The sequence below is a fragment of the Peromyscus californicus genome, unplaced genomic scaffold, assembly GCF_007827085.1.
Source record: "Peromyscus californicus insignis strain IS unplaced genomic scaffold, ASM782708v3 Scaffold_21__1_contigs__length_65335640, whole genome shotgun sequence".
NCBI lineage: Eukaryota > Metazoa > Chordata > Mammalia > Rodentia > Cricetidae > Peromyscus > Peromyscus californicus.
Window position 1 is genome coordinate 8,454,864 of NW_026294514.1, and position 13,994 is coordinate 8,468,857.

The 13,994-nt window shown below is 39.6% G+C and overlaps 1 protein-coding gene across 1 annotated transcript in view; it reads right to left on the reverse strand.

The window, feature by feature from the left end:
• Pgap1 (post-GPI attachment to proteins inositol deacylase 1) overlaps window positions 1-13,994 on the reverse strand; it is a 77,446-nt gene that overhangs the window by 32,640 nt on the left and 30,812 nt on the right. The window contains exons 11-17 of the mRNA XM_052749460.1: window positions 10,863-10,909; window positions 9,715-9,766; window positions 5,769-5,846; window positions 2,559-2,634; window positions 1,119-1,192; window positions 970-1,021; window positions 270-336 (exon numbers count right to left, since the gene is read on the reverse strand). Of these exons, the coding sequence (XP_052605420.1) occupies window positions 270-336; window positions 970-1,021; window positions 1,119-1,192; window positions 2,559-2,634; window positions 5,769-5,846; window positions 9,715-9,766; window positions 10,863-10,909 (446 nt within the window). The remainder of the gene's footprint in view (window positions 1-269; window positions 337-969; window positions 1,022-1,118; window positions 1,193-2,558; window positions 2,635-5,768; window positions 5,847-9,714; window positions 9,767-10,862; window positions 10,910-13,994) is intronic.

Genomic DNA, 13,994 nt, shown 5'->3' on the forward strand with positions numbered 1-13,994 from the left:
GAGGGGACACTTTGATTCACGGCAGTTATTTGGCTGCTCCCTCAAGCACGTGGGGAATGGCAGAGATAAGGGTAAGATGTTAGGGCAAGACGTAAGTGCTCTGTTCTTTAAATCGATTACTGTACATCTACCTCAAGTGGTGGGCGTGACATTAAAGGGTGCGTACACTGTGCTAAGAGGAACTCTAATCATGCACATGGCTGAAATGAACTAAGCACAAATCTACTTGAGAACCCCAAAGTTTAAAGTCAGTTCTCTCGTATACTCACTGTGCAATGGTGAGGGAGTCTTCGTAAGACCAGGGGATGTGAAGTTTGTAGATACTAGTTATCTCTTCTGTTAAGAAACAAAGGGGAGAAGCATTACTCTGCGTGTTATCTTAACTTGTACACGAGCTAGAAGACTACTAACTAACATAGAAACTACCCATTTTAGAAAAAGATCAGTGTGGGTCATAGTACATAAAAAAAGATTATTGAATATTAGGCTCATAAAAGACATTACAGTATATTAGTAGTACTAAGAAATCTAATACAAAATTAAACAGCTAAACTTGAATTGCTACTGTAAGAAGACAAAGATCTACAGTACTTTAACCTTTTTTAAATTTATGATTACTATTATGCTGTGTATAATGCTTGCATGTGAGTACACGTGGGTGTGTGGAGGTCAGAGAGACTTAATGGAGTCATTCACTTCTTCCACCTTTGTGGGTTCTGGGAATTGAGATCCAGTCTTTATCTGCTGAGCCAGCTCACCCATCCCAAAATATACAGTACTTTTGAACACAGAAATATGGTTTACTATTAAGAGAAAAATCTATGCTAAATCCCTTGAAAACAGAAATATTGATCACATATTTAATTTTACTCCATATAAAATACAGGAAAGAAAAGAGATGCAGTAAGAAACATTCTAGAAACATCAAAGCAACTTGCTGGTTCTTCAGATGTCATACTGTACACTCACCTTTGCCTCCAGAGCACTTGCTTACCACGTTGACTTTAAACGCTTGGTATATCTGATAAAGTTTGACAAAGACAAAAACCCAAAGTTGACTTGTTTAATGAAATAGCAAAGGAAGATGCAATTCCTCCTGTTCTACTCATGAGAATTACCTGCCCAAAGTTCAGAAGCTCTACATTGTAGTACAGGCCACTCATATTTAGTATCACCTTCCGTGAAGACAATCCTGTTGAATTAAAAGGACTGTATTATCCAGAAACCAGAGAATTTTAAAAAACGGGTTGATTGCTCAAATAGCATTTAAAATTAATAACAGAATTTTGAAATTAGGAGAAAAATCTGTTGACGTGGTAGCATGTCAGCGGAGGTGATGAGTTTAAGGCCAGGCGAGGCTGCGTGCTGAATTTGGAGCCTCTGGACTACCAGGAAGACCAGCTAAGTCAGGTTTTCACTGTTGATATGTAGGAAGCAACGGCTAAAAATCAAATTCTCGTGCAGAAAATGCTGAATGAAACAGTACTTATAATGACTTTCTGATACTAAAGAGATTTTTTTAAAGTCAAGTACTTATCTCCAATTTTAGGAAGATTTGCTGTCTAGAGCATGCTTTTTAAATGATACAGGTAATTCAGAGTCATTACTTTTGGATTTTCCTGAGCATTTTGTACCCCAAAAACAGGGAGCCAGGAGGGGTCCCATGAATAAAATATCCACACTAAGCAAGCACTCCACCACGGAGCTAGGCCCACACCCCAAATATACATTCACTAATCTATACCGTCTTTAAAAATAAATGAATAAATAAGACAGACGAGGCAACTCCATCTCAGACAGGATTTCAATAAATGGAGACTGCAGGAGTCCTTACTTGCTAAAGAATAAGTGGCCCATGGTATGCTAAAATTAATGAGCTGCACATTTTTTCCAAATTATTTCCTCCAAGATACTTATTAATGGTAAAGGGAAAATAGTAACTGCATAGTAGAGGTATCTGCCAGGTACCACCGTAATTAACCAAAGGTCAAAATTAACACCACAGTAAGGAGGGTCATTAACATCACGCACTCTGACACACGAGGAAGGCACATGAGATCTGTGGTGTTCTTGGCAAAAATACGTAAGCTCAACCTGAAAATGCCACAGTACTAAACATATCCAAACGAAGAGACGCTCTACAAGTAACTGAGTACCCTTGAAATGTTCCCATGTGATGGAGGCCACGGGAAGACTGAGATGAACTTCAGGAAACACTGGAGGAACTCGAAAGCGGAAAACTTATGGCTACAGTTCCAGCCTCCATGCCTTTGCATGGCCGTTATGTTCTCTGATTATACACACTTTGTTTTATAAGTTGCCTTGGTCATGATGTCTTATCACAGCAACAGAAAAGTAACTAAGCAACATCCCACTAGAGTTCACTTGTCAGGAGCTGACTGCTGGCCCAGTGTTTGGTGAGTATCAAACCAAAGAACCTGACCATGTAGTTTCCTAAGAACTGTACTTGAAACATACTAGTATTTAATATTCATGACTGGCAAGATAAATTGGCACTGCTAAAAGCTATGCTTAAGCTTCAAAAACAAAATACTTACCAAAGGAAAAAAGATGAGTCACAGGAAGCTGTAAGGATCTTGTTTCTTTTTTAAAGAACTCACAATCTACGACAAACTGAGATATGACATTGATTTATTAGAAAATATAGAATTCAACTTAGTAAAAATCTTGATGTTTGTGTGGAAAGCAAACTTCAGCTCTGGAGGAAGCAGCACTGATTACACAGTAGCTCTGACAAGAACTCCTGAAGCAGGAGCTATGCTGAGAGGACTGGGTAAGCAATTTCTTATCAAATACACTAAATTATCTGAAGGTCATGTATATAACAAGTTCATTGCAAAGTTTTATTAAAACATAATAAAATGTCTTTCAGAGGAAGAGTATTAAAGGGTAGATCAAAGCACTGAGATGCAAAGATAATTGAAGATTAATTAAGGATTTAGATAATATGTCTCTGAGTACTTTCCTAGTCAGAAGGGAAATGTAACTTTGTTACTTACGATTTTTTTATTAAATCCTGTAATTTTTAAATATCTATAGTTTAATCAGGCTTCAAAAGGCATTTGTAGGCACTCATCTATAGCTAATGCTGTTTATATGAGATTACAGATCAGCCAGCTATTGCAGAAAATGGAAAAAATGAATTCTCACTTATGAAAACGGGGGCTTTTCACAAAAGGAAACCTAGACTATGGCATGCCACTACAAGTTTTATTTTGACATTTCTTTTTTTAATAACATTTCTAGACATGTGTAGGAAACTCTGTTTCGGCTATCTGCAGAAGGAGCAGTTTCTGGAAAGGCACAGAGATATAAATAGCCACAACAGCACAGAATTATTCCATCACCTCACCAGTAGGAGGTGATGGAAAAATGAATATAATCCTCACAACAGAAGACAATTTGCTGTCTCGAGAGAACGGAAGCCACCAGAGTCCATCCTGGGCTTTTGTGACAACTCCACCTTAGGTATCTCAGCCATGCTATTCCTTTGCCCACAGATGGACTGTCAGTTGTTCTTGACATTGGACAACAGGTGTGGGAGACTCCATTAGACCTGTCCGCATGGGCGGCGCACAGAAAGAAAAACACTGTGCTAAGTGCTCTCCTTTCAATCCTTCTCTCAAGCCAACAAGAACTCCTTCCACTTCAGAAAAGAGCTACTCAAAGACTAGAAATCATTTATTGAACAGGATTATTCATATTGTTACAAAGCGCTTTTGGGTGAATCACGAGATAGGGAAGCAGTTTTTAAAAGCAATCTCAGTCATTCTATCTAAAGGTATTTAAAAAACTAGAATTTTTTTATTATTTTAAAATTTGGCTGTGCTCTTAGCTTTGTATGATGAAACAAACCCTTAACCAAGAAAGGCAGAACCCAAAGGTCTCTCTCTAAAATATCCGAAGTCAGTCAGCATCTGGGCTTGTTTGTTTTTGATCCGGGGGGAAAATGCAGCTCATTCCACACTATAGTTCCCAAATCTAAAAGCTATCCTTTGATATCCACTTTTTGTACGCAGAAATCAAAGATCTAAATTCTCTTTCCAGTGAGTGAGCGAGAAACAGCAGAGAGAGAGAGCAGTGTTACTTTCCGGAGAGGACTGAGACGGATTATGCATTCATTAGTCTGCTACAACTATCTATTTACAGAAGGGCTCACTGATCTCCTGGTATAACCAGAAAAGGCCTTTACAAGTTTGGGAAAGATGTTAGATTCATTCAAAACCAACTGACCTCATAGGAAAACCCTTAAAGAGGGCGTTTAGTACTGAACATGCTGAATTACCTCTCACTTGAGCTAAGCAAAACAAAACAATGAACTCAGCTCACAGGTACTGTGAGACTCAGTCTTCAAGACGACTCGCAGCTACACCCTTATCCTTTCCCTACTTTCTTCTAAATTTTCCTAATTATTTTCATCACAAATCTCATCCACTTTCTCATTCAAAGAACTCTGCGTTTTTGTTTGTGTGTTTAATGTGGCAGTCACTGCAGATCAGAGGTGCAAAAGTGTGGGGAACAGTGTATTGGGCTGTTAACCTCAGAGTTCCCAGTATGCTGCTGACAATCGAGATACTAGCAAATAATTTAGAACGTAGTATAATATGAATATTCCCCAGAGCGTCACCCAAAAGTATCGCGTGGATGGCTGGGGGAGTGTGGGAAAGCAGGAAAGGAGCCTCGCTTGGGCTGGACCTCGAAGGGGGTCCGTCTGCTGGTCTACAAGGAGAATGGATAATGGGGCTTCTCCCCTCTACACTTTCCTCCCTGTGACGCTCTCAAAGCCCCCCACTTTTTATTCTCACCTCCACCCCACGACTACAGCCCCTCAAAACCCCTGCAGCGGTGGTCAATCCTCCTGCTGCAGCACCCTCCACCACAAACAGAGGAGGCCAGCGCTGCAGTCGGTGAGCGCTCTAACGGCTTCCTGTTGCCCCTGTCCACGGCTTCAGTCGGGGATTCCACAGCGCCGCCCAGAACAGTGTTCCTGCGTTTCTGTCCACTGTTACGCTATCTTTCAAAAGGCTGGCCTTTCCAAATTATTTACTTATTCACTCATTTCCACACCATGCTTTCTCACTGTGTTTTGTTTTTTGTTTTGACTTCTGTGTTAAAGAACTGTTGATGACAGTTTTTATAGCCATGCTGCTACTGAGTTTCTGGAATGTGTACAGTACAAAGAGACTGAAATTTGGATTTTTGTTTAAATTAATTTAAATGTAAATAGCCACACATGGTAGTAACTTGGGGCTTGACAGAAACGATTTAGGATATTCTCCTTACAGTTGTTCATCATCACCTCCCATAAAGCCATTCTGAATTCCTCAGTATATTATTGTGGTTTGCACTTTCCACGGGCTTGTTATGCTCTGACTTGTATTCTATGCATTTAAAAAACCTGCCTTTTCTCATTATCTGACATTGCTCTTTTTCCTCCTTACAGCACAGGATGACAAATCAAGGAGATCCTTTCTGTATTTCCTATTAATTCCCGATACCTTGTACATAAAACGGTACCCAGCAAGTTTGGAAAGACTGACACACTGAAGCCAGTTTGGCACAAAAGGATCTGTATTTACTCTGCGTAGTTGCTCAAGGGGAGGGGTTATCCTAACGACGTGACGTCAGGTGGATCACCACACTGGCCCTCGTTTTAGGTAACCCTGAACCTATTTGGAAATCAACAGAAAGCGGTTTCCCATGAGCATCCTCCGTGCACTCCAGAAAGACCTTAGCCTATCTGTTACCTTACTTCCATGGACAGACGGTACGTAGACAACAACATGCGACAGAGAAGGATAGTCCTGGAGTCGTAACGTCAGAGACTGAAAGGAAAGGCAGAGATACAGAGTCACTTTTATTTCCAAGGCGAAGATGAATGCATGCAAAGAAAAATCACAGAAACTTATTCCTCAGTGAGTAATTTTAAAAATCATCTCTTAAGTCACTCACTTAATAGGCATGAGGCCCTGAATTTAACTTTTGGCATCTCCTCACACCCCCACACAAACACACACAAATCAAGTTTATATCCACATTTACACTCTCAGATCAATAATCCTACAAAAAGACAAATTTATGATAACTACTGTTAAACATAAACCACCTAAAATATTCCTTGAAATAGCTCTTCAGATTGAAAAAAATGATGTTTAACATTAAAGTTAATGATTTTTAATTTTATAACAGTTAACTTTATAATTATTTCCAAATGTGGTGTGTTTCTTTTGTACTTCGGCTATCTATTACAGAGAGCATTATGGCAGTATTTCTACATTTATGGCAGTCAATGACAAAGAACACTCCAAAGTTGCTAAATGTGATGGAAAAGTTACAACTTAGTCTCCAAGGATTCTAACTTAGCGAAAGTAGCAAAGAGTCACTGGCTAATATACAAACACCATCCACCATCCAATAACATTTATTTAGTACATGACAAAACACATAATGATACATTCCACCAAATGAACAACTATAATTTGTTCTACTACATAAAAATTAAAACCAGATTGTATATCTGTATTTGGGGAATGGACTGGTTGGAGACTAGCCTTTTCAATAATTTACCAAGATTCCAAACACAGTTTTCAACCCAGTTTTATGTCTGGAAGTAGATGTAGAACTGGAATGAATATAATATGTGGGAAACATTAAGTTTCCACAGACATTTGTTTTCTTCGCTCTCTTCCAGAAACACCAGTGTGGGGAAGTAGGACACAAGCCACTTCCCTAAAAACCTGAGGAAGTGACCAGCCTGACCAGAAGCCCAGCTAAGCCACAAACTCCTGCGTCTTAACGGAAACTAAAGACACACAAAGGTGCCACACAAACTATAGGCATCTGGGAAGAGAGCCTGAAAGATAAACCAGTCAGGAAGAACGGACCTGTTCTGTGGAGCAATCAGCTCTAACAGCTACTGAACACGGATTCTCAGTAACGGCAGGTTAGAATTCGTAACATTTTACTGGAGGACTCCACCCATTTATTAAAGTCCAGTCGGCAGAGATGCCTCAGAGTGATGATTTTAATGACATTACCTCTGTTCAGATGACATTAATATGCATAAAACCTACGAAGCATCTTCACTTAATCTTTTCATCACATTTCTTTATTTGTACACCTCTGATGTGGAGAAAGGGCAACATAGAAATTACTGCCTGGTTTGAATACGCTGCGCTGTCCTAATTAAGGAAATGAAAGCTACATCTGACAGTGATCCCTGGGACTACAACACTGGTCACACGGAGGAAACGAAGCAAACAGTGTGAGTCTGAGACCTTCAGGACATTTTTATTCAGGAAAAAACTTAGAGGAATCTTTAAGATCTTTGTTAAGTCTCAACAAGCATTGTTTTTTCCTTTAAACAAGTACCCTTGCCTTCATGATGGCCTATGCTAGCTTATTTACTTATTATTAACTTTTGGAAACACACGAGGCTGGCCTTAAGCTTACCGTGTAGCACATATGGCATGAGCCACCATACTTTGCTTTATTCCCTCATTTTTATGGTTTAAAAGAAAACCATGGCCGGGCAGTGGTGGTGCACGCCTTTATTCCCAGCACTCGGGAGGCAGAGCCAGGCAGATCTCTGTGAGTTCGAGGCCATCCTGGTCTACAGAGTGAGATCCAAGAAAGGTGCAAAGCTACACAGAGAAACTCTGTCTCAAAAAACCAAAAAAAAAAAAAAAAAAAAAAAAAAAAAGAAAGAAAGAAAAAGAAATCTGTACCTAAAAATCACTGATACATTATATAAAATTTGTTAGTATAATGGGAAAGCTTGTTTGTGTTTAATATTATCTTAAACTTAAAAGACCTAGACTGAAGAATGCTGTAATCTTCTCTTCCAGAAATCACTATTAAAAAGCAGACAGCTAGAGGCAGCTGGATCTCTGAGTTCGAGACCAGCCTGGTCTACAGAGTGAGTTCTAGGATAGCCAGATACACAGAGTAGACAGCCAGAACAGTTTGTTTTCCCGCTATCCAGACATCTGATTCCTAAATTAAGAACAAACATGGGCTTACCGTTTGGTAAACACATTTTTCAGTCTTTGTAGATTTATAAAAAAACAGTATTTACTTGTGAAATTTACATGTTTTGAGAACCGTTCTCATGATACAAAGACAAGTCCTCACTATGCTGCCCGGTTGCGGGAATGCTTGGCTGTCTTCCTTGCCTCCGCTTCCTAGGCACTGGGTTACAGGCGTGCGCCACACCCGGCTAGGAAATGCATTTGAAGAGCAGGGGCAGAGTATGTTTTATAAGGTCTTTAGTCACTCATTCCTCCCGGAAATGATAAAATAAATAGAATTCCCAAGCTGGAAACTGAAGGGAATACTCATTGCATCTCAAGAGAATGAGATACAGTTCTACAATCAGATCAATCCTGAGACCTGTTTGTTTGGCTTTTGCCTGGAAGATTAGGAAAGACTCAGAGATGGATTTTTTTTTTAAGATGTTATTGAGTAAAATTGCTTCTTTATACATTTGTTTTACAAACACAAATCATATTCGTATTCCAAAGAGCGACCAAAGCAAAAAATAAACAAACAGAACAAAACAAAAACCAACCGGAGTTTGTTAACTGACTATTCCCCTGACATGATGCTTCTTTTAAAGTTGCTCTCTGACAGTACAATGAACACTGGGTTAACTGTTTATACACATTAGCATTCCGGCCACTCAGGTGACTGAGGCAGGAGGAGCGTGGGTTCAAAGCCCACTTGGGCTATAAAGAATTCAAGGGCAGCAAGCACACTTAGTGAGGCCCCTCCCCCACCTCAGAAATAAAAAGCAAGAGGCTGAGGACGTGACCCAGTGATGGAGAGGACGTGACTGGAGGGCAGGCCCCAGTACTGCTCACTCAATAAAGAAATCAGTATCAGTGAGAAAAAATAACTCAACTGGTATCAATGGGAGAGGACTGGGACCGGCTAGATGTCTTCTGTTTCACAACTGAGTTCATTAGAAAAGTATGTTTTATTTTAAGGGATGGATTTACTTGGAAACTGAAACCACCAAACCCAGATGAGGCTGTAAATTATAATAAACGCAATTTGGAAATCAGAACAGATATTTTCATCACATTACAGACTTGTTTTGTGTTTTCCATAATAGATTTTGAGACTATACAAATTAGTCATTTCGTTTTTTTGTTTTGTTTTTTAAAAAGACTTGTGAACTTACCAGAGTCACTTAAAGAAATCACTGACAATTATTAAGTAATTCCATGTTGTCATTTACCACCCTGGAGAACTAGATACAAGAGTTTCCCAATTGCTTAACTACAAAGTGATGTAATCTAGAAAATCACTCAGCATCTCTTTGAAATACTTACTACCCACTGCAAGATCCTTCCTCCCAAACTGAATTCTCAACAGAATACATTAACCAGTTTATAGTTTAAGAACGAACCATTTAAGCATATTCCACCCCGTCCTCCCACCAAAAAAAAAAAAGAATTTAAAAATTCTCCCTGGCTTCTTTAGTAAATGAAGCTGCAACAGGTTCAGCAAATTGTCAACTTACAGTTTTTAATCTCTGAAAATAAACAAAGCACAGCTAATCGTTTGCTACTCCTCATCAAATATATTTCCAAAGAAAAGACTCCTGAGACTTTTAAAAAGAGCACATTCTAAAATGTCTACCAGCTGAATTATTTTACCTAAATATACAATTCTAAAGCTATCATTTACCTTAATTGTTGGCAGCAGCTCAGCTTTCCATGATAAATCAACCCCTTGCCGGCTTTGAAATAAATATGAAGGTATAATTAGAGGACAAATGTTCAAGCATTATAATTTACAAAGAAACTTCGGAGTAAAGAGAAAAACCATCTGCATGCAGCCCTGGAGGGGAGAGACTGCATAGCTGTGATGTATGTAGTCTACAGAAAAGCCAGAGAGACTGTATAGATGTGACTTATGTAATCTATACAGAAAAACCATCTGCAGCCCTGGAGGAGAGAGACTGTATAGTTGTGACGTATACAAGTCCATAAAATTCCCTTGGGGAAAAAAAAAAAAAACTATTAGTTTTTCCTAACAATTGATTAGTTAAATGTCTAAAAAAAAGTTTCGAGTTATAAATCTCCTTTGATTTTCATTTAAAACAACGTCAGGACCAGTGAGGTGAGTCAGTGGGAAAAAGCTCCTGCAGTGCAGACTTGACAGCCTGAACCCAGAATGAAAGAGGAGACCCAGCTCCCAAAGCTGTCCTCTGAACTTTATACATACACCATGGCATGTGTGCTTGAGCACACATGCACACACACACACACGGATGCATGTGCACGCGCACACACACGCACATTTGCACACACACAGCACATATACACATAAAGCACAAACACGCACACATGCATATACATACATGGGCATATATAACACACACAGAGTAATCAGAATTTAAAATATAAAAATTACAATTTGATACAGCAAGTAAAACAAACATATGATGAGCATACAAAGCTCTTCTGGCCATGTGCTGTGGTTCACATCTATAATCTCAGCACTGGGGAAGCTGATGCAGGAGAATAACAGTGAGTTTCAGGCCATCCAGAGCTACACAGTAAGTTCCAGGACAACCTGAGCTGAAGAATGGGACCTTACTCAAAAACCAAAGAGAAAAAAAAATTGTGTGTGTGTGTGTGCGCATAAATGCATGCATGCATATATATATATATATATATATACACACATGTATATATATATATATATATATATATATATATATATATATATATATATATATACACACACACATATATACCCCTATTCTGAATTTTTAACTTCTAAGCATTGTTCATGGTAAGAAAAATGAGCAAGTGGTTCAAACAACTTACCACATAGATGTGCTGTTTATGCAGCCAAAAATCCAACTATTTGTATCCTGTTGGTTAATAACAGAAAACAATGATATAAAACAAACATCTCCAATACTTTCCTTTTATGTCATCGATAGATATAATATATGGAAACATTGGTAGTTAGGATCAAGGAAAACAAAGTGGTAGTTTGTGACTAAGAAACATCCAATATGTTCTTAAAAGACACACAGGTCAAGGGCAGGCCCTGAGTAAACTACTAACCAGATGAACAGTTGACCCACAGAGCAGCATGAGAGTGACCTCAGGGCATTTGTGCAGCCCATGACCTAAGTATATCTAACTGCTGCCCCCAAACTTCCAGCCTCACAATGTCCATATGAGTCATATATAGTGACCTGCCTTCTAACCAAAGTAAGTATGAACTAGAGAGACTTTTCTAGAAACAAACACCCACAGTCAGGAAGTCAAAAACAAATACCTTCACATTTAAAAGTTAGCCTGTACACAGCTTTTTACGTTATTACCCACATTCTAGTCTGACTACCAGGACATAACTTCTGTATCACCAGGCATGTGTTTAGTCTGAAACCCACCTGCAAAGGCTGGACCCTGAAGGTAGCCTCTACCTCATCAGCACAGAATTAGATGCTATAAAATGGACTGCCTTGCTTTCTCCCTCTCCCTCTCCCTCTCCCTCCCCTTCCTTCCTTCCTTCCTTCCTTCCTTCCTTCCTTCCTTCCTTCCTTCCTTCCTTCCTTCCTTCCTTCCTTTTTAAGCAAAGCATCCTACATTTAGCTTTGGTTGTTTAAAAGCACTACCACCTGAGATTTTTACTCCAGCTGTCATGGAAGCCAACGTGATATCCAGGATCTGATGCTACTGAAATCCTACCAGAGTGCAGGATGATGTGGGGCACTGTCAAGGCAACTCTTTAAGCTGCCTTAGAATCGCAGATAAAGCAATGACGAGATCAATCCTTTCATGGAACCAATGTTTATAAAGTCCATTCTGAGGCCAAAAAAGTTACGGTCTCAGAGAAAATGATGAGTCAGGCAGTCAGTCTCTGATCTCATCAATAAATAAATAAAAGATTTTTTTTTTTTTAAGAATAAGGGAAAATAACAAGTAAGTATTTCTCTCCTCTCTCTGTAGGCAAAAAGCTTCTGTGGTTCCAGTTCCTCAGAATGAGACATTCTGAAGCAGGAAGACAGGCCAGAGCTGCAGGTTAGCGTGGTTATTCACGGACACTCACAAACCCCAGCACTTAGAAGTCAGGAATAAATGAAGTCAGAAAGGCAGAATGCTGGTGATTGTTTAAAATTGTGTGCTGGTTACAAAATAATTCATTATCATATTTTTCCTTTCTTTTATATAGGTTTACAAGTTCTACAATAAAAATTGAAAAAAAAGTTAAATCACGTATTACCTTATGGTAATTAATACTACTCAACTGACTTAGTTCCTTTTCTCCTGCTGTGGCAGAGCACCATGACCAAAGCAACTTATAGAAGACAGCATTTAATCTGGGGCTCAACAGTTCCAGAGGGTTGGAGTCCATGGCCATTATGGAGGGGACCACGGCAACAGGCGGGCAGGCGTGATGCTGGTAGCTAAGAGCTCACACCTCCATCTACAAGCCCAGGCAGGGAGTGCCAACCGGGAATGGCATGGGCTTTTTTTTTAAATATTTATTTATTTATTTATTTACTTACTTACTTATTTACTTATTTATTTATTATGTACATAAAAGAGGGTGCCAGATCTCATTACAGATGGTCAGGACCTCTGGAAGAACAGTCAGTGCTCTTAACCTCTGAGCCATCTCTCTAGCCCTGGCATGGGCTTTCAAAAACTCGAAGTGTACCCTATGACCTATCTCTTCCAACAAGGCCACACCTCCTAATCCTTCCCAAACAGTTCTACCAACTCAGGTCTAAGTATTCAAATCTATGAGCCTATGGGGGCCATTCTCATTCACACCAACATATTGAAGACATTAAATACAGAAAACAACCCCTAGTCACTCAAATGCATGAGCTGTATTTTAACAAGCATTTTTGGTAATATAATTTTGACCTCCTGCTATGGTTTGAGTATGAACCATCCCCATAGGATTTTTGAACACTGTGGAATCTTCAGGAGGTGAGGCCTGGTTGGGAGAAGTCAGATGCTGTGGGGCGGGTGCTGAGAGCTACAGTCCAGTTGAAAGTCTGCCCCCAGGTCTGCTGCCTAATTTGCTGAGATGGGCGGGGTCTCATCAGCTGCACTTTCTGCTGCCACGAACCGCCTCACCTTCCCTGCCATGATGGGTAGTGCCCACTTAAAATGAACTCTCCCTTAAGTTGCTTCTCTCAGGTACTCCACCACAGTGACATCGAAGGTAACAACACGCCTCCTAGTTTGAAATGTCGCATTCCATTGATCATTACATAATGGCAATTAATAATTACACTACATTAATAGTGGGTATGTTAAGCTATCCCTCTGAAGAAGATTCCTTCAGGATCAACTGCCTATCCCGATTTTAGGCTGAGAGACGCTGATATCTGAGAGACAAAAAGCTGGCAATTCCACTAAAATGTAGTATTCTTCCGAAACATGCCCACAGTGGCTGCCTACAACCTTTCCTTTAGAACTGCCCTGTATGTGATGATTCTACTGGTAAAGTAATACACTGGCTCTGAGTTCTGCGCACATGTCAGCTACTCAAGAGCCTGGGTAGGACGTTGAAAGGCTAACCTGGACTACACAGCAAGACTCAGCCTCAAACAAACAATATGAATGACAAACATTAAAAGCTTAGCTGATAAAGAATTAAATTATGAAAGATGAAAATACAATGTAAAGAATCCTGAGCCCGGCATGGTGGGGCACACCATTTAATCCTAGCACTTGTGAGACAGAAACAGGTGGACCTCTAAGTTCAAGGCCAGCCTGGTCCTCACAGAGAGTTCCAGATCAGCCAGGAATACATGGTGATTCTTAAAAACAAAAAGAATCCTGATACATACCAAAACCAAAATTTTAGAACAGAGGAAAAAGACCTCAACAGTTTTTTTAAAAAGGAAATTTCACGAATTTGTATACTAGTCTGGTCTATATAGGACCAAATTAGTGTATGTGTATGTGTATTTAGCCAGGTATTTA